Here is a 21,695-nt window from a genome sequence, read left to right on the forward strand (position 1 = left end):
TTTTGTCTTATGATCAGGTTCACACTAAAACTTATACTTAACAATGAACTTGAAACACAGGTACTTTTATGAATGTGATAAAATATTTTTTAAGTAAATCTAGAGGATGTTAGTCAAATACCACTTAGGTTGTCAGTTGGGGGAACACTAGTATAAGCTAAGGCAGCTCAGGAATTTTTATTACTGTATTTATAAATGTGTTTGAAAGAATTTGTAAATGTGACAGGTACATTTTTAAGGTGATACACATTTGCTCCATAAATAGTTAAAAATTAATGAAATGAATTTCAGTGACATTTGGCAGTAGTTTTGCTTCAAGTGATCAATATTGATATTGTTACTGAACTATGTAATCTCATGATACATTTTTCAATACTTTTTCAGAGCAACTGCTTTTGCAATGGTAGCAATGCTTAATTTAAATTGAATCAATAAATTTTTTCCTAAGCAATGATTTTTGGTGGATCTTTTACTATGTATGTGAAACATTTAATGAATAATATAAGTTTGGGAGGTTTTTTGTTTCAAAAAAACTTTATCAGGACATATTTTTTAAAAGAAGGAAAAATAACAGCAATCTAAGCCTCTCTGGAAATAAAAAATGCAGACACATAATGAAATATTTGGCTTAGAACACTCATCCGAGGCTTTTTTCCAGGCATGCATTCTTGAGCTCCTCTTTCAACATATTCCCTGATTTTATTTTCCTATTAATTTTAAATCAAAACTGACATCTTGCTTCCAACCCAGCTAAATTCTACATCTTCTCTTTCCACTGCCCTCAAGTTCCCAAGTCTTTAGCCATTTGCCAGACTCGAGCTTTAAAAATTCAAACATGTTTGGAAGCACTCAGAAATTCCTTGGGCCTTCTGGGAACAACCAAGACCAATGAAGATGAGGGGTTCCAAATCTAATAAACCTGCTCTCCCAAGTGAGGCTTAAGCCACAAATCTCAATGCCAATGATACACATTTTCTTTTGTTTACTTCTTTCTATCCTATGTCTTCACTTAAAACTCCAGCTGCGATTGACCCTTCCATTTATAATCTTTTGTCTTTTGCACCAAATATGCCATACACATGAAAATTATAGAGGATGATATAACAAAGATCTCCACTTAACACCCAAATTTCACAAATTTTACCTCTTTACCAGACATTTTCTTTTTAATAAATGAAATACAATGGATGCAGAAAATGACATCCCTCAATAACCAAATTCTCTATCTTCCTTCTCCAGTGGTAACCATAATCCTACAGTTGTATATCCTTTCTGGCCATGTAAAAAATGCTTTTACTTCATACATATGTATCTATAAACAACATGTACAGTTACTCTGGTATTTATGAATTTTACAGACATAATAACACATATCATCATGCACTTTGATTTTTTTCATTCAGCATTGGGTTATGGAGATCCAAATAGATTCAATTGATTGGTTCTTTTTTCCTACTTTTTATTTTATATTAGAGTATGGCTGATTAACAATATTATGACAGTTTCAGGCAGACAGCAAAGGGACTCAGCCATACAAAAAAATGAATGCATTCTCCCCCAAACTCCCCTCCAATTCAGGCTGCCACATAACATTAAGCAAAGTTTCCTGTGCTATACAGTAAGACCTTGTTAGTTATCCATTTTAAGTATAGCAATATGTACACGTGATCCCAAACTCCCTAATTATCCCTTCCCCTCATTCTTCCCCCCTGACAATCGTAGGTTTGTTCTCTACAAGTCTCTGTTTTGTAAGTAAGCTCATTTGTATCACTTCTTTTAGAATCTCCTCTCTCCGACTTACTTCACTCAATTCTCTCTGCTGCATGCAGTTGTGTACATATGTAAAATGTATTTGTTAATCCCTGTGTTGATCAACTTTCCATTTCCACTACTATACATGACTTGTAATGAACATTCTTACCCGTCTCATATTTTAAGTATTTTCAAGACCTTTTCCAGGATGTACATCTAGAGGTAAATTACTAGATGATAGTGTTCTTGCCTGGAGAATCCCAGGGATGGGGGAGCCTGATGGGCTGCCGTCTATGGGGTAGTACAGAGTTGGACACGACTGCAGCGACTTAGCAGCAGCAGCAGCAGCATGAGACACGTATCTTAATATTTTCTCAGTATCTATAAATTTCTTTCCAAAGCAGTTGTACCAATGTCTACCCCAGTCAGCAGTGTAGGAGTTCCCTCCTTAATGATCACCTAGTATTTTCAGATATTTAATTTTTGACAATTTGATGATCATAAAGTAATTTGTTATTGTTGTTTTCATTTTCATTGTCCTAATGAATCCATTCTGGATCTGAATAACTCACCCCTGATTTGCTTTTATGCCATCTTTGTCATCTTCTGAGTCTCGACATAAGCTTTAAGTCCTACATCTGGGCATCTCTTCCAGTCCAGTGGTCTGCTTATCTATTCCTGCTCCAGTGTCCCCCTCTTATAGCCTAGTTTTAGGCAGCTTTTTTACCCAGTAAATTAATTCCTACACCTCCCTATCTTCTTCAAAATTATTCTGGCAATTCTGGGCCATTTGTTTATCATACAAATTTTAAGCCTATCAACTTTCCAAAACACTTCTGTTAGGAATTAAATTATTGTTAGTAAAATTTATGTGTTAATTCTTGGAGAAGTCACATCTTTATAATACTGCATCTTCTTAATCATGATCATGAAATATCACTTCATTTACTTTTGTATTTAATAAATCTTTACACTATTCTTCATTAATGTCTACATGTGTTTTACTATATTCATTCCTAGACACCATAATACTTTTGTTGCTTTTGTAAATGGTATCTTTTTAAAAATTATCTTATTCTAAGTGTTTATTGCTTATATATAGAAACCACTGAATTTTTATATTGATCCTATATCCTGAAACCTTATAGAACTCCAATTATTCTTTAAATTTGTAGGTTTTCTTGCATTTTCCATTTTTACAACTATATCATCAGAATATAACAACTGTGTTTTCTTCTTTCCTGACCCTTAAAAATTGTATTTCTTTTTCCTAACCTATTTCTTGGGGCTGGATTACCAATACAGAAATGAATAGAAAGAGAATAGTGGACACTCCTTCTTGATCCTGACATTAAAGAAAGTGCTACTAGAAATTCACCATTAAGTGCAATGCCTGCCCATTTTTGTAGATACTTTTGGCTATGTTAAGGAAACGCCTTTCTATTCCTTGTTTGCTAATAATATTTTTTTATCTTAAATTGCTGCTGAAGGCTCTCAAATTTTTTTCTACATAAGGCTTACCTAGTGGCTCAGCTGGTAAAGAATCCTCCTGCAATGCAGGAGACCTGGGTTTGACCCCTAGGTGGGGAAGAACCCTTGGAGGAGGGAATGGCTACCTGCTCCAGTATTCTGGCCTGGAGAATTCCATTAATTGTATAGTCCATGGGGTGGCAAAGAGTCGGACACAACTGAGCGACTTTCACTTCACTTCACTTCATTGATATAATTGTCTTTTCTCTGTTAGTTAATATGCAAATTATTATACAGAAATTTATTTAGAGAAAACATTTCAATGTTAAATTATCCTCACATTCTTGGAATGAATTCTACTTGATCATGATGCATTTTCTGCAAACTTTGCTGCCTCAGTTTGCTAACATTTTATTTAAGAATTTTGCATTTATGAGAGTCATCTTTTGTGCTGCTTAAGATATAATTTTCTGAGGTATTTAGTAAATAAGCTAAAATCTTGTAGGCTTATGGAAATTCTTCTTTCTCCTTGTAATTCTATCATTTTTTGCTTTATATATTTGGAGGCCATATTATTAGGTATCAGATCAGATCAGTCGCTCAGTTGTGTCCGACTCTTTGCGACCCCATGAATCGCAGCACACCAGGCCTCCCTGTCCATCACCAACTCCCGGAGTTCACTCAGACTCACATCCATCGAGTCAGTGATGCCATCCAGCCATCTCATCCTCTGTCGTCCCCTTCTCCTCTTGCCCCCAATCCCTCCCAGCATCAGAGTCTTTTCCAATGAGTCAACTCTTTGCATGAGGTGGCCAAAGTACTGGAGTTTCAGCTTTAGCATCATTCCTTCCAAAGAAATCCCAGGGCTGATCTCCATCAGAATGGACTGGTTGGATCTCCTTGCAGTCCAAGGGACTCTCAAGAGTCTTCTTCAACACCATCATTCAAAAGCATCAATTCTTTGGCACTCAGCCTTCTTCACAGTCCAACTCTCACATCCATACATGACCACTGGAAAAACCATAGCCTTGACTAGATGAACCTTTGTTGGCAAAGTAATGTCTCTGCTTTTGAATATGCTATCTAGGTTGGTCATAACTTTCCTTCCAAGGAGTAAACGTCTTTTAATTTCATAGCTGCAGTCACCATCTGCAGTGATTTTGGAGCCCAAAAAAATTAAGTCTGACACTGTTTCCACTGTTTCCCCATCTAGTTCCCATGAAGTGGTGGGACCGGATGCCATGATCTTCCTTTTCTGAATGTTGAGCTTTAAGCCAACTTTTTCACTCTCCACTTTCACTTTCATCAAGAGGCTTTTTAGTTCCTCTTCACTTCAAACTCCAGTACTTTGGCCACCTCATGCCAAGAGTTGACTCATTGGAAAAGACTCTGATGCTGGGAGGGATTGGGGGAAGGAGGAGAAGGGGATGACAGAGGATGAGATGGCTGGATGGCATCACTGACTCGATGGACGTGAGTCTGAGTGAACTCCGGGAGTTGGTGATAGACGGGGAGGCCTGGCGTGCTGCGATTCATGGGGTCGCAAAGAGTCAGACGTGACTGAGCAACTGAACTGAACTGAACTGAACTAATACATTCAAATATTCAGTCTTCTTAACAAATTATACCTTTCATCCTCTTAACACTCCCTCAATTAAGTGGTCTGTCAGTCATTCGACCATATGCATTGTTGAACACAATGAGCCTTGTGTGTCAAGCATGGTGCTAGGATTTAGGAAGCATTAGAAACATGCTCTCTGCCCTCCTGGGGATCATAATCTAGTGGGAAGGCTGAGGCAAGTATTGTGTCCCCAGGTCTTACCAGACTGACTTTAAAAAATATTAACTCTAGTAATTCCAGATGAGCCTTGTTCAAAGAGTTCATCCTAATAATTAAATTGAAGGACTTTGCACCTTTTTTCAAGAAAATCAGTGCTGCCTGAAAGTCTAAGGGTTACCATGTCTAAGCCTCATTTCCATGCAGTTCTTCTCCCCAACACACCTGCCAACTCTGCCCGTCAGTCTCAACACCTGCACACACCCTCATTCAGAGTCCATTCACTATGAATGGAATATCTGTCATTGGAGGTTTCATGAAAATTGGGTTTTTTCCAAAATTCTTCCAAAACATTTCCCTTTCCTTCAATCTGGCACTCCTAAATGAGGAGAGGGAAAGGATCACTTTGGAAAAGCTGTTATCTTACAGACCCTGCTGTTACTGGCAGAAGAATTAGTGTCAAAGAGCAAAGTTCACTCAAGATTTAACTGATAAATCATTAGTAAACCTGTGTGCAAATAAAAAAACCCTATAATTATTAACATGACAACAGAATTTCCAGGTTTCCTCATTTCTCAATTATCTTTTTCAAGAAGAAATTCCAATATTTTCCTAACCGATGAAATATATTCTGTATCTTAAAAGTAATTCACTATGTGGGAACTATAGATGGCAAGTCCCTTGACTGATGTCCTGACACTCCTATTTACCAGTCATGGGAAGTTCCTCATCTTCTCTGGTCTTATATAAAATGAAGAAAATTATACCTGATCTGCTTAAAGAGAGAATGAAAAGAACCAGAGCAAATGTTTCTTAGCATCCTTTATAATTCAACGATAATTTCTATATAATATTCATTTTACCTCTGAACCTAAAAGATCTTAGAGTGTTATTTCAAATGCCTTCTACATCTGAAAATGTAGTCATGTCCAACTCTTTGTGACCACAAGGACTGTAGCCCACCAGGCTCCTCTGCCCATGGGCTTCCCCAGACAAGAATACTGGAGTGGGATCGAATACCCAGTGATCCAACCCGGGTCTCTTGCTTTACAGGCAGAGTCTTTACTGTCTGAGCCACTCCTAGATCTGAAGGGAACCTAATGTTTCCTCCTCATTCTAGTTTTCAGATTCAGTGGATATCACTGTCGCTATAAAAGTCAAAAGACCCAACATTTTGGAAAACAGTTTTGTGTCATGCTAATTCAGTTAAATGACAAGTTGATGTCATCTCACTGGAGTGCATTTAAAACATATATACATTGGCGGATTCATTTTGATATTTGGCAAAACTAATACAATTATGTAAAGTTTAAAAATAAAATAAAATTAAAAAACAAAACAAAACAAACATATATACATTTTGACCTAGAAATTTCTCTTCAGGAATTTGTCCAAAGTAAAAAAAAAAACAGTTATGCTAGTGCACAAAGTTCTATGTCCTAGGATGCTGGAGAAAATACAGCTGTCCATCTATAGGGACTCACTAAGTAAAATATATGGAGACTTCCAGCTTCTCCAACATGTAAAGGGCTTGGAAGATGTCACTCTCATTTTTACAAGAAGAAACTCAAAACCAAGGGCTTTTCTTGAAGCCACGAGAGAAGTGAGATTGCAGAGAGAAATGTCACTCTGAATCTAGAAATACAGGCAAGTCTTCAAAGTCACAGTCAAGACCTTCTTAATCTGGAGCCACAACTGGTAGAAACACAACAGCAATGTTGAAAAATTGCTAGAGGCTGAGTGTGGACTAGCACGAGAATGAGAAATTCCCTATTTGCCAGAGTTTTAGGAGGATCCTTAATTTTCTGGGCATCATCTACAGTACAGGAACACCACTAGATTTTCATGGTGAAGGTCCCTTTGGCTGGGGAAAAAGTGAAAATGTTAGTTGCTCAGTCGTATCTGACTCTTTGCAACCTCGTGGACTGTATCTCACCAGGCTCCTCTGTCCATGAGATTCTCCAGGCAGGAATACTAGAGTGGATTGCCATGACCTTCTCTAGGGGATCTTCCTGACCCAGGGATTGAACCCAGGTCCCCCACATTGCTGGAAGATTCTTTACTGTCTGAGCCACCAGGGAAGCCCTTGGCTGGGGAAGGAGAAGAGTAACCATCACACGATATACACAGAGACCTCACCTTAACACAGATCTGTTCTCCAGGGCAGACTATGCAGGAGCCCCATATCAGTTGGCAAAGTGCTCCAGCCACCTCTATGCTTCCTACCTCACCTAAGGGAGAAAATAAAGAAAATAGTCAAAAGGAATAAGGGCTTCAAGGAAACAGACTGGGAAAACTGAAGCCAGGGAAGGGAGTAGAAGGCAGATTTTTTTTTTTTTTTTAGTTTATACTTACTGAAAATTCATAGATAAATACTTGTGACGATCACCCAGTTCAGAGACATAGGTCCACTAAAAGACTGAGATCCAATCATAAGATTTTAAGGCTTCAGTTTCCTAGTGGCTCAAATGGTAAAGAATCTGCTTGCAATGCAGGAGACCAGGGTTTGATCCCTGAGTCGGGAAGATCCTCTGGAGAAGGGAATGGCTACCCATTCCAGTATGCTTTCCTGGAGAGTTCCATGGCCAGGGGAGCCGGGAGGGCTACAGCACATGGGGTAGCAAAAAGTCAGACACGACTGAGCGACAAATGTAGTAACAGTGGATTATAGCTGAAAGAGCTGCCCTGGCTCTATTTAAAGAGAAGGAAGCCCTAAAACCACAGGGGACAAAACAAGGACACTAGAGGAATTTGAATCCTCTGGCACTTAAAGCTATAGAAAACAAACACATCCCAGCTTCTACCAGATTAACATAAAACCTCACAGTAAAAACTTATTTGCCTCAGGTCCTGTGACCTAATACATCACATCCATCTTTCATTTAAAAGTTTCCAGGGATGCTAAAATGATAGAGGAAAAAAATAATCTGAAGAGAAAAATTGAGCATCAGAATCAGACTCAACTATGATGCAAATATTGGAGTTATCAGACAATTTTAAAATAATTATGATTAATATGTTCAATGTCCTAATGGGAAAGGCAGACATTGTGTAATATCAGATGAGTAAAGGAAGCAGAGAGATAGAAACTGCAAGAAAGAATTGAAAGGAAACGCTAGAAATCAAAAATGCGTAACAACAACAACAAACAAAAATTTTAAATGTCTTTGATTGGCTCATCAGTAGACTGAACACAGCTGAGGAAATGATCAGTGAACTCTGAAGATGGATAAGGGAAATTTCCCAGATTAAAATAGAGTGGGGGAAAAAATAACAGAACATCCAAGAACTTTGGGACAATTTCAAAAGATGTAATATGTGTATAATTAAAACACCAGAAGAAGAGAGAACAGGGAAGAAATACTGAAGTAACAATGGCCAAGAATTTTCCAAAATTAAATTAAACATATCACAGAATACTTAGAAAGAATTAGGAATGATGACTCAGATCTTTATTTTAAACAAAAAGCTGTATTGTTGACTATAAGCAGTTTATGAAAAAAAATTGTGTATACATAGGTACACACATGAAAACGAATTTCTTCTGTTTTCACAGACAGCATATATTGTATTATGGTAATCAAAATAAATGTTTTTCCTTTTAAATAATGAAGATACAAGTGCTCACTGTGAAATTATTCTGAGTGCCATGCTCTGCTTCCCCACTCTAGGCAGCCCCAGATGGGTACCTCTCACCTTAATAATCTTTAAACTTAAAGCCCAAGAAAAATCACAGATCAAAGGAGCTTACAGTCTGCAGTGTTCACAGAAGCAAAATAGATTACAGCCCAGTGGAGTTGAGGTCACTTGCCAGACTTCAGGAACTCAGTGTTTTCTCACCTCAGTCCAACAGTGTGACAGCTTAGGCAGCCTGGGGAGAGGCTGTGTTGCAACTGGTCCCACTGACGTGGGTCAGTCCCACGGCAGTTGACAAGCCAGACTGCATAATCATCTTCTACAAGCCCCCAAAGCACAATGGGCTGGGAGCTGGGAACCCACACAAAAGTGGGCAATTTACATTGAATTTAAAACACTTTCTGTGCTTACCTGGTACCCTCACCTCTCCTGGGCATTTGGGATAAAAAGATTGTTTCCCAGATGTTTGTGGAGGATGTGGTCAAGCCAGTTGGTCCTCTGTGAAAGGCAACTCGAGACGTCCACCCTATATGGTATTTCCCCAACCCCACCCTTCTTGAAGGAGGAGATGGAGAAGATGTGACCACTAGTTGAGCCAACAGCTGGATCCAGGCACTCAGAGGCCCCTCACCCCCTCTTCTGTCCTTGGCATGTGCATTCTGCCCATCATTCACACAATGGGAACTGGTCCAAGGATGCAGGCTTGAGATAGTAACGTGTACATTACTGGACAGTGTACCTGACTGACCTCATTTAAGGCCTCTATATAAGATTTTAAGTGGCTTCCCTGGTGACTCAGTGGTAAAGAATCCACCTGCCAAAGCAGGAGACACAGGTTCAATCCCTGTTCTGGGAAGATGCCACATTCACGGAGCAACTAAACCTGAGCACCATGACTATTGAGCCTGTGCTCTAGAGCCTGGGAACCGCAACTACTGAGCTCACTCGCTACAGCTACTGAAGCCTGAGCACCCTAGAGCCTGTGCTCCGCAACAAGAGAAGCCACTGCAATGAGAAGCCTGTGCACCGCCACTAGAGAGTAGCCCCTGCTTGCCGCAACTAGAAAAAAGTCCAGGTAGCAACAAAGACTCAGCACAGCCAAACAGAAATTAAATAAAATTATTTTAAAAAATCATTTTGAGATTCCAGTGGGTAGGGTGCAAAGATCTACTCTCCAAAGACAAGCCTCATAAGTAAGTTCCCTTGCTTATTAAATCTGCCACCTACCACTGTGGAGAGACCTGCCTCTTTCATCTGTCTCTCCTTGCCTTCCATTCACAGGAGCCACTTTCCAAACCAACACCCCCTACCCTCCCAGCTCCAGTTGCCTTTGTCAGTCTCCCCACTTAGGCACTGCCCTACTCCAGAGGCACCCACTCCAGAGCTGCTGGAAGAAGTCTATTCACAGCAACCTGGATGGATTTGAAAAGCATGGCTCTGAGTAGAAAAAAAAAAAAAAGTACACATACTTACATAAATTAAAAATGCGTTCACCCCGAACAATACACATTTTACAAGAATTTGTTGTTGTTTGATCACTTAGTCGTGTCCGACTCTGTGACCACATGGACTATATATAGCTCACCAGGCTCGTCTGTCCATAGGATTCTCCAGACAAGAATTCTGGAATGGGTTGCCATTTCCTTCTCCAGGGGATCTTCCTGACCCAGGGATCAAACTGGGGTCTTCTACATTGCAGGTGGATTATTTACTGCTGAGTCACTGGGAAGCCCTTTACGAGAGTACTTATCAAGAAAAAGGTATACATTAAACACACAGAATAGTTACTTATGGAGGGTTAAGGGTGCAGGAGAGGCAGGAGTGACAAATGGGAATTTAAGAAATTAAAGCATAGTAAAAATAAAGCCCCCTAAATCCTCAGCTCTCAACTTCTTGCACTATTCTGATACCTAAGGCAGCAGTCCAGGGCCTTCCCTAGCTATTCGATGCCCCTCTGCTTTCCCATGGGCCACCCTCTTCCCCATTAGTGCCTCCTGTCTTCCTCAAGACCATCAACACCAACAGCAATGTCTTTACCTGTTTACTTCATGCATATCTTCCTTCTTTCTCTTTTTCACTGTTTCCTTTCTAAGTCTCTGACCCTTGCAACTGTATCCTGGCCCTTCTCCCATACCCATCATCACCCTTCCAAGATGTTTATCCAATGAGACCTTCATGGGGCACAAAACTAACAAAATAGTCCAGGCAAACCAGAGGGTAGGATGCTGTGGGAGGGGTGGGGGTGGGACGGGGGGGCAGGTTCCAGACGGAGAGAGCATACTGTATACCTATGCTGATTCATGTTGATGTATGGCAGAAACCAACACAAGAGTGTAAAGCGATTACCCTTCAATTAAAGAAGTCCAGAAGACTTTTGCTTTGCCTACCTGCCTTCTCTTTTCTCTCCTCCTCCCTCTCTCCTTCCCTCTCCCTCTTTCCTTTGCCCTTTCTCTCCCCTTAAGGCACTGTTGCCAACCACGGAAGCTCTGCTGCCCACCAGAAGTGAAGGTAGTAATCCCTCCATGACTCCCCTCTGGAGCTCCTCCCCTTCCTTGCTAATCTCAAAGTCCAGCTGGTCAGTGAGCAGTTGAGTCCTTGCTCCATGGGAAGCACAGGTTTAGTTGCTCCTGCTTCTGTGGGGACTTGCTTCCTGACTGGGAGAAATGACAGGAGCCTGGAGATATTTGCTGAGATCTTTGCACCTGAAAACCTTATCTCTCTGGACCCCCAAGACGTGCTTTTCCCTTAATGGTGAGTGGAAACCAGGGGAATGTGGGTCAGTGGAAGGGTCAGTGAGAGCAGAAGGGCTGAGTTCTGGAGCTTGTTGCCTGGAATTCTGGAATTCCAGACAGATCATCTAAGACCTGTGGGCTAGACCCCACCTTGTCAAACCCAGTGCCCCCTTCTCATGTCCAATATTTTGTAATGCATCCTTTCATCCCGAAACGAAATTCATGGGTAATAAAATCAGACTAGACACAATTTTAAACTAAAAATATTTGCAGAAACATAAAGAGGAATTGGAGAAGGAAATGGCAACCCACTCCAGTGTTCTTGCCTGGAGAATCCCAGGGACGGGGGAGCCTGGTAAGCTGCCGTCTATGGGGTCGCACAGAGTCGGACACAACTGAAGCGACTTAGCAGCAGCAGCAAAGAGGAAATAAAAGAAAGCAATTCAAATAATGAAGTATTAACTGTAGTATACAGATGCTTGAGGATAACTACTTTAAAAGACATAAAGCATCCTCACAAATTTCTGCCATGCCCCTAAAACTTGGTACCCCCCCCCCCATTACTAACAAGGAAACTGAGCCTCAGAGAAGTCATTTACCCAAAGCCACCTAAGCCAGAACTAGACTGTGAACCTCTTCTTCCATGCAGACTCTCCTTTTTCTCCAGCAGGAACAGACCTGGGGTGGCTACGTCTGGTGGTAGCTTCATGTATTCCTGATTTTCACACATATCTTGTTTCACTAGGAGACCACCACCTCCTCACTAATCTCTCTGATGAAATGTGAGCATAAGCAATCATCATCATCTCATTGATGAGACATAGCAAGACCCCATGCCCCACAGGCCCTGAACAAAGGGGACCCTTTTCCATTGCCCTTTGATGATCAATTTTATCTTCATTTTCTCCACATCTTTCCTTTTCCTCTCTCCTGTCTTCCTCTTCCATTTGCTTTCTTCCCCCTTAACAGCTGTGATTCTTTGAAACTTAATATATATCTGGTGTTCTCATCCTCAACCAAACTTCTTAGGGAATACTGTTATCCCATTTCACAGATGAGACAGAAGGATAAAGGATCATTTAAAAATTTGATCAAAGGCAGAAATGTAGACATGACAACTTGAGATTCAAAGCCAGGTCTGTCTGACTCCAAAGTCAGAGTGATTCCACCAGGCCCTTTCTAAACCACTCTTCTTCCAGTCTGGTTTGGATTTCTCTTTTCCCCCAGTCATGGGTCCTTTGCCAGAACATTATTTAACTCCAACATTTTCTGAGAAGGAGCTAGAATTATACCCAGAGTCTCATGCTCGGTAAAGAGGACGCTATCCTAAAAGTACCGGTTGTTGACAAGGCAAGAGAAAATACTGTCTCTGTTGGCCCTTCCCCTTTCCTACCCCAGCCCTGAGGGTTGTGGAGCTGGGCTGGGGGTGGGACCAGGTGAGGCTCGGTGCCTACAGATCTTGATCAACTCAGCGGGGACTCTTCCACCAAGGGCACCGCGGGGGAGAAGTCATCTTGCAAAAACCCACAACACATAGACATGGGTGTCCTACTCTACCTGGCTTTTCAAAAAACTTTGGTGCTTGACTTCCACTTTCTTACCTACTAGTCTTAAATACCTGCCTGCTTGTTTGTTCATCCAAGCACACACTCATTGAACACACACTTCTTATGGACCTGCCGGGTTTTACAATTAGACATTTAGTCAATAAGTAATTGAGCACTTACCCCTGTGCTTAAACTAAGCCACAGTGAGCAAAACAAAACCTTGGCCCTTATGTGTCTCAATGGGGGAGACTGAGGATAAACAGAAAATTGCATAAGTGTATTTTTAAAATATCCAGTAGCGATATGGGCTATAAATTATGGTGAGGGGATAGAAAAATAAAATGCGGGGAGGGGGAGACAGGGTCCATGTTAGATAGGAAGATCACCTGGTGTAAGTATTGCCACATATGCAAAAAAAAAAAAGGTGTCACAATCCTTATGTAACACCTACACGTATATTGTGTGATATATGTGTGCACGCAATATTTAGCCTTGCCTCTGTTTGACAGGCACAGTCACGTTAGGCTAACTATATCCACAAAGTTACAGAAGCAATTTGTTTTTTGGATGAAAGAGTATAGAAAATATCTTCAATTCAGTTCAGTCATTCAGTTATGTCCGACTCTTTGCCACCCCATGAATCGCAGCACACCAGGCCTCCCTGTCCATCACCAGCTCCCAGAGTTCACTCAGACTCACGTCCATCGAGTCAGTGATGCCATCCAGCCATCTCATCCTCTGTTGTCCCCTTCTCCTCCTGCCCCCAATCCCTCCCAGCATCAGAGTCTTTTCCAATGAGTCAACTCTTCGAATGAGGTGGCCAAAGGACTGGAGTTTCAGCTTTAGCATCATTCCCTCCAAAGAAATCCCAGGGCTGATCTCCTTCAGAATGGAGTGGTTGGATCTCCTTGCAGTGCAAGGGACTCTCAAGAGTCTTCTCCAACACCACAGTTCAAAAGCCTCAATTCTTCGGCGCTCAGCTTTCTTCACAGTCCAACTCTCACATCCATACATGACCACTGGAAAAACCATAGCCTTGACTAGATGGACCTTTGTTGGCAAAGTAATGTCTCTGCTTTTCAATATGCTGTCTGGGTTGGTCATAACTTTTCTTCCAAGGAGTAAGCGTCTTTTAATTTCATGGCTGCAGGCACCATCTGCAGTGATTTTGGAGCCCCCAAAAATAAAGTCTGACACTGTTCCCACTGTTTCCCCATCTATTTCCCATGAAGTGATGGGACCGGATGCCATGATCTTTGTTTTCTGAATGTTGAGCTTTAAGCCAACTTTTTCACTCTCCTCTTTCCCTTTCATCAAGAAGCTTTCTAGTTCCTCTTCACTTTCTGCCATCAGGATGGTGTCATCTGCATATCTGAGGTTATTGATATTTCTCCTGGCAATCTTGACTCCAGCTTGTGCTTCTTCCAGCCCAGCGTTTCTCATGATGTACTCTGCATACAAGTTAAATAAGCAGCATGACAGTATACAGCCTTGACGTACTCCTTTTCCTGTTTGGAACCAGTCTGTTGTTCCATGTCCAGTTCTAACTGTTGCTTCCTGACCTGCATACAAATTTCTCAAGAGGCAGGTCAGGTGGTCTGGTACTCCCATCTCTTTCAGAATTTTCCACAGTTTATTGTGATCCACACAGTCAAAGGCTTCTTAGCTGTGCCTTTTTTACTAATTAGCCAAATTGGCGCTCATGGTAAAGAATTCACCTCCCAGTGCAGGAGATGCAAGAGACTCAGGTTAGATCCCTGGGTCAGGAAGATCCCCTGGAGGAGGAAATGGCAAGCCACTCCAACATTCTTGCCTGGAGAATCCCATGAACAGAGAAGCCTGGTGAGCTACAATCCACAGGGTCGCAAAGAGTCCAACACAACTGAGTACACACACACACACACACACACACACAAAAGATTATTGAATGTATAACATGTTCAGGCAAGTGGGTATACACTCAAACATACCATTTTGCTACCATCTTCCTTCTCTCCCACAAGGAGGGGTGCATAGGAGAGTGAATTAATTGAACATAACACCCATTTCCAGCTGAGAAACTTCCCAAAACTTCTGCAAAGTCTTTCCTAAGAAAAACATTCAAATTAGCCTAAAAGTAGGTGTTCCACCTGCACCACCAGACCATCTTTTCTGCCATCTGAGGACTGATCTAAGCCCAACAGAAGGCTAGGAGGGGCTCAGACTAGGCTTGCCCCCACAAGTGCCAAAAGAAAGGACAATAGTCACCAGCCTCAGAATCAGGCAGAGCTCTTGCTAGTGAACAACGTCAACTGGCCCTGGTTCACTTTAAGCAAAAGAACACTTATTGGAAGGATATGGAGGAAAGGTGGGAGGTGTTTGTAAGAGTCAACAGGATGGTGAGGGGTGGCTCAAAACTGCAAACACCTCACTTTTAATCACGTCCTCAGCTCTAAGGTGAGTGAGAATATCTTCCCTTCTAAACCCATTGGCTATGCCAAGTATCAAATGAGACACCCAAAGTGACAAGTTTGTTTTGGTTTGGTTTGGTTTTGAATTTTTAATTAAATATATTTATTTCAGTTTTTGTTTTTTTAATTGGAATATAGTTGCTTTACAATATCATGTTAGTTTCTGCTGTACAGCAAAGTGGATCAATGATACATGTACATATATCCCCTGTTTTTTGGATTTCATTCACATTTAGGTCACCACAGAGCACTGAGTAGAGTTCCCTGTGCTATACAGTAGGTTCTTATTAGTTATCAATTTTATACATAAGAGTGTACATATGTCAATCACAATCTCCCAGTCCATTCCCCCCTCAACAGCTTTTTTAAAGTGACTTAATATGCTATGCAGAAATAAGGAGTCATTAGCACTTTAATAAATTTCTTTAATGTTCTACCAAGTATGAGCATTGTATATTTTCAAATGTTTTAGAACCTTTTTTTTTTTATTTGAAAGAGTCACAAGCTCTTGATAAATTTCCACTCTGTGTTGAAAGCTGGTTATGAATATTAAAAAAACTTTTTGCCATTACAAAGAGAATTTCCCCTAGAATTTTCACCTGGAAATCCCCATGTGCACACACACAATTTCCAGGAGTCTCAGAGAATCTTTATTAACCTTCAAATCTATGGCATCCTCAAAACAGAGGTAAAAAAAAAATTATTTTGAAAAAAAAAACAGAGGTTATTTTAACTAGAGAATGCAGGCAATTAACCACGTATTTAGGTTTTTTCTAGTAAATAATGAAAACTGAAGCATTTTGCTTCTTTTTGTCCATTGATTATTGTATTTTCTATTTTTGTTGAGTTTGGGTTGTTTAGCGAGAGAGATTTTCAGCTGTTTTAAGATGTTATCTACATTTTTTTCTTTTTTCATTAAAGTAAAAACAGATTAGTTTCATGTAGACGAATAGTGATTCAATATTTTTATAAACTATATTCTATTTAAATAATTATAAAATATCAGCTATATGCCCTGTGCTATACAATATATTCTTGTGCCTTACTTATTTTATACATAGTGAAAGTGAAGTCGCTCAGTCGTTTCCAACTCTTTGTGACCCCATGGACTGTAGCTCCTCCACTCATGGGATTTTCCAGGCAAGAGTACTGGAGTGGGTTGCCATTTCCTTCTCCAGGGGATCTTCCCAACCCAGGGATCGAACCTGGGTCTCCTGCATTATAGGCAGACGCTTTACCATCTGAGCCACCAGGGAAGTTATACATAGAAGTTATACCTTTTAATCTCCTACCCATGTCTTGCCCCTCCCCCCATCCTTCTCACCACTGGAAACCCCTAGTTTGTTCTCTATATCTGTGAGTTGGTGTTTCTTTTTTGTTATTAATATGGTTATTCACTTGTTTTATTTTTTGGATTTGACATATGTTATCTGGACTTATTTTACTTGTTGACATTATTTTTCCTACTTAATAACTAATCTTTCTTCCTTCCCTCTTCCTTCCTGAGAGCAGAATTTTATGAATTTCATTTTGAGCCCTCATTTCACCATCATATTCCCATGAATTTGGTGAATAAACAAATGAATGATTGAATATACCTACCCTGACCACTTAAAATTCAAGTTTTTCTTTATCAAATTTTTCCAACTCTCCTTATTGTCCTCTCCAGACCACTTTCATAATTTCCTGTAACTTTGGAGTCAAGAGACCTTTCAGTCTCCTCAGTGGGTAACTTCAATTTTACAGATAGGGAAATGAGACTGCAGGATTGAAGAGAATTTGAATTCTTAGTAACACTCAGAATTTTTTTCCCCATCTCAGAAGAGCAACTAATGTAGAGCGAGACAATGAAAAGCTTTTCAAAAGGTGAAATTCTCAGAAAATTAGGTTTATTTTGGGGTCATTTTTATATATGGATAGCCAAAGCCATTTGCTTTTAAAGTAAGAGCAAATTAATGACATTCGTGACTATTTTAGAGCAGAAAAGTGAATGAACTCTTTCATGAAAGAAAGAAAACATATTCAGAGTCATTACTTTCCAGCTCATTTAAAAACACAATTGTTCATTGTGTTTCTCAGGATGGTGACTCCATAGCCACACAAAACTCCAACATTACATCCATGGATTCAAACTTTCATGCTGAACAAGAGAAATCATTTGCCAAGCTCTCTCCACCTGTAAAATTATCTCTGTACTGACCTTGAACCTCAAAATTAGCAGCATTCTTTTCCAAGAGTACTTATAAAGTTTCTAGACATCTCTTTCAGCTCCAGTGTTCTCTGATTCTATTATTCCATCCCCTGCTATATAGAGGGGTCAAAATCTGTGATGGAAGAGGAGGGTGGAGGTGGCCAGTGAATGAGCAAAATGGTACCAGGCTTGGAGTCAGAAACTCAAAGTTTTGTTCTTCTTCTGTAGCTAACTGGCTTGGTGTTCTTAAATTAATTCACCACTTTAGGGTGGCTTCTACATCTATAAAATGAGCATCTTGACCAAAAGCAAAAAAAAAAAAAAAAATCTAAGCTTCCTTCTAGCTCCAAATATTTAATGATTCCTCTGGCTCCAGTTTATCTTGTGTTTGTTCTGGTCTTGTGTTTTCATGGACTTTGAGTTGTGTTTTATAAGAAGGTTTTGTCTTCTAGGTCTCCTTGCATGTACATATTATTATAGTCCATGGCCTAGCACCCCTTTTTCATCCTCCCCAACAATAAATAGTCAACAGCCATTCATTCCTTGTTTATTGAGAGCCAACCCAGTACCAGAAACTGGGATTGGCACTGGGATTCAGGGACTAGGCATCCCAAAGCTTAGAAAGCACCTCCATTAACAAAAAGGATGTACTCCAGCAACCCCCCAGCCCTGAGGGAAGTTTGAGCTGAACAGAGAATTGCAGTCCTTACAGTTGGGCGGCAGAGGGAAGAGCCTCCCAAGTTGGTGAGGGACCAAAGCGGGAGAAACCATGACTTTCCCCGGTAACTTCGTGCCTTCCCTCAGATTTGAGAGGAACTCTTTTTTCCTCCAGAAAATTCATTATTTTTTATTTTTAATTTTATTGAAGTATAGTTGATTTACAATCTTGTGTTCATTTCTGCTATACAGCAAGTGATTCAGCTATACATACATACATATGCATTCTTTTTCATATTCTTTTTCATTATGGTTTATCACAAGATATTAAATACAGTTCCCTGTGCTATACAGTAGGACCTTGTTGTTTAAGAAAATTCATTATTGGGAATTCCCTGGCTAGACAGTGGTTAGAACTCTGCCTTTTCACTGCTAACGGCCTGGGGTCAATTCCTGGTCAGGGAACTAAGATCCTGCAAACCTCAATGAATGGCCAAAAAAAAACAAAAAGTTAATTATTAAGGTACCTCAGTCTGTGGCCTGTGCAGGTGTCTGGACACTGGCCTGGTGACATAGGAGGCCAGAAAATTCCATTCTCTGATCATGCTCAGCACCTCCACTTTGGGTTTTTGTTTTGCTATTTATTTATTTTATTGGAATATAATTGCTTTACAATGTTGTATTAGTTTCTGCCAGACAATGAAGTAAATCAATTACATGTAGGCGTTTGTAACTGGATGCTCCCAAGCAGAACACCCATCACCTCTCCTCTTTCCCTACCTCCAGTTACCTTCCCCCACATTTCAGACTGCCCCTCTGGCACCATAAGCACCCCAACCTCTTCACCTTTGGGGAGGCACTTCTGAGACTCGTCCTCAATTCTCCTTGCCTGGCTGCCTTGTAATAAACTCTTTCTGAGCTGTTTAAAAAAAAAAAAAAAAGATACCTCAGTTTTAAATCCAAACTAAAATTTAAATGATTTTCTCAAAACTAAGAAATAAAATTGCCCTCAGGACTTTAATTTGGGTGACGACAGTCCATTTTTACGAATAGGCCTGTGTGATGCTTAGTTAAGGACACTAACCCACTCCGCTTTCAGCCCGTGCTTTCTGGACATCTGTGACCAGGTGCGGTCTTCATACAAAGCCCAGCATGCCACCATGTGACTTCACACCCGAAAGATACCAGGTAAGCGTCGAGGTTTTAGGAGAACTCCAGTGAGGCGGTTCTTCTCGGGAGGGCTCCTCAAGAAAGACCCACAGACCGCCCTGCCTGCCACTGAGCCATCTCAGATATCACAGCCTTCAAGTCAATGGGAGCCTCCGAACTCTCTTACCCCACTCAGTGGTATTGTATGAAGTGAGTGTGTGTGTGTGAGAGAGAGAGAGAAAGAGAGTGAGAGGCAGAGATGGGGAGACAAAGCAGAGGGGGACAGAGAGTACAAGGAAGAGACTGTCCATGACCATACATGTATCACAGGGATACAAGTATACATGTACACACTCGAAGAAATACACAGACCACACGTGTGATGGCACACATTTCATTCCAGCCCATCTGTCAGTGCCTGGTCTGACCTTCCTGAGTCCGCCATCAGAAAGTGTCAAGTTCTCATTTTGCAGTCATGCAATAAATATTGGACTAGTTCTCTCTCCTTTCCTGTCTTTCTCTCTCACTCTTTCTCTCTCCAACCTCCTCTGCTTCATTCTACATGACGTTCATAAGTTAGAAACTGTAGAATTGATAAAGTCAGGAGGGACCCACAGAGACAAGAACAATAGGACAGAAGCTTTATAATTAAAGTCATGAACACTACAAGCACTCCGTTTTTTTTAATCCTCCAAAAAAAAAAAAAAAAAAGAAATTAGAGGGAAAAAACAGCTTCAGACATTTATTTCAGTCTCTTTTTTCACAGCTAAAATCAACTCAAAGCCAAGGCTTTCTATGGAGAGGTAGAAAATTCCAGCCTCCTTCTTCATGTTTTGGAGACGGTAATGGCAACCCACTCCAGTACTCTTGCCTGGAAAATCCCATGGACAGAGAAGCCTGGTAGGCTGCAGTCCATGGGGTCTTCATGTTTGATGTAGAAAAGGATCAAAGGGCCACATGAATAATTTCCTCCACTTGAGAGGAAGGCTCTGGGTGTATCTTGCAAGGAGGTCCCTGGGCAAAGAGCCACCCTGGTGAGCGAGGGCAGTGGGGAGCCCAGATGCTGCTGTGTGGACCTGCTGTTGATCTATAAGCAACGTGGGGATAAGGAAGATGCTAAGCACTTAACTCTTGTCTATTTACAGTCCCTGGCCTATAGCCGAGTCCTGGAGATCCATAAGCAACATCTCTCTCCTGTGCACACAGCCTATTTCCCGGAGCCCCTGTTGCTGCACCAGGGACACATGGAGTGGCTCTTTGATCATGAGGGAAACAGATACCTGGATTTCTTTTCTGGGATTGTCACTGTCAGTGTTGGTCACTGCCACCCGTGAGTATCCTTAAAATTTCTAGATTTTTCACCCCAAGAGAATATATGGAAAACAGGCTAACGATCATGTTAGTGACTCAGAACCTCAATGAAAAACTCTCTCTCTTTAGGCACATGGCAGTTTGTGGCTAACGTGCTCCTTCCTATTTTCTGGGTAACAATGAAAACAACAACAACAAAAATCTTCGCACCATGCCTTGCCTTTTCTTAACAATTCAAGATTTTGTCATCCTCATGGTACATGCGATGGGATGTGTACCATGTGATTAGAGTATGGCTGTGTGTGTGTTTCTCCTCAGTAGTAGCTATAGCTTTTCAAAGAGAGGGCATGCTCTGAGGAAAGGGCAGTGAAAGTGAAAGTTTTAGTCACTCAGTTGTGTCCGACTCTGTACAACCGCATGGACTATAGCCTGCCAGGCTTCTCTGTCCATGGAATTCTCCAGGCAAGAATACTGGAGTGGGTAGCCATTCCCTTCTCCAGGAGATCTTCCCGACCAAGGGATCAAACCTGGGTCTCCTGCATTGCAGGCAAATTCTTTACCACTGAGCCACCAGGGAAGCCCAGAGAAGGAGAGCAGAAGAGGAAAGGGCAGAGAAGGGAAAGCCCAGTATTCTCAGAGTACACAGGGCAGGTGTGGGGGGCATAAGAGATGATGAGAGATGAGAAATCACTTCTAATCCAACTCTTCTTTATCAACTCTGCAATGGAGGAGGAGAGAAAGGATGATAAGAAGACGATGTAACTAACCAGAGCTGAAAATATACACCAGAAGTGAATGACTGTGTTAATTTTGAGATTTTCTGTGATTTTGATCATCAGCCCACATGCGGATACCCTGGGCAGGTCCCTCTGTGGTCCATTTTGTTTGAGTGCAGCCATCTCATTTTAAGATCTATTCTGGCTTGCATTTAATAATCTGACCAATAAAACTCATAGTACATGGGGCAAAAATAAAGCACCAAGTCTAAATAAGGTGTGGGTCCTTCTGTGCAAGAGAGGGTGA

General features: G+C 41.0%; 1 protein-coding gene and 1 non-coding gene across 2 annotated transcripts in view; one reads left to right on the forward strand and one right to left on the reverse strand.

Annotated features, from left to right (window-relative positions):
- Positions 1–11,298: 11,298 nt before the first annotated feature.
- The window catches only part of AGXT2 (alanine--glyoxylate aminotransferase 2), a 43,759-nt gene continuing 33,362 nt past the window's right edge, over positions 11,299–21,695 (forward strand). Inside the window, exons 1-3 of the mRNA XM_055554851.1 lie at positions 11,299–11,386; positions 19,312–19,400; positions 20,507–20,691. Of these exons, the coding sequence (XP_055410826.1) occupies positions 11,299–11,386; positions 19,312–19,400; positions 20,507–20,691 (362 nt within the window). The remainder of the gene's footprint in view (positions 11,387–19,311; positions 19,401–20,506; positions 20,692–21,695) is intronic.
- On the reverse strand, positions 16,549–16,620 carry TRNAY-AUA (transfer RNA tyrosine (anticodon AUA)). The gene has a single exon. It is a non-coding gene; the product is annotated as a tRNA-Tyr (tRNA).

Source organism: Bubalus kerabau, chromosome 18, assembly GCF_029407905.1.
Source record: "Bubalus kerabau isolate K-KA32 ecotype Philippines breed swamp buffalo chromosome 18, PCC_UOA_SB_1v2, whole genome shotgun sequence".
NCBI lineage: Eukaryota > Metazoa > Chordata > Mammalia > Artiodactyla > Bovidae > Bubalus > Bubalus kerabau.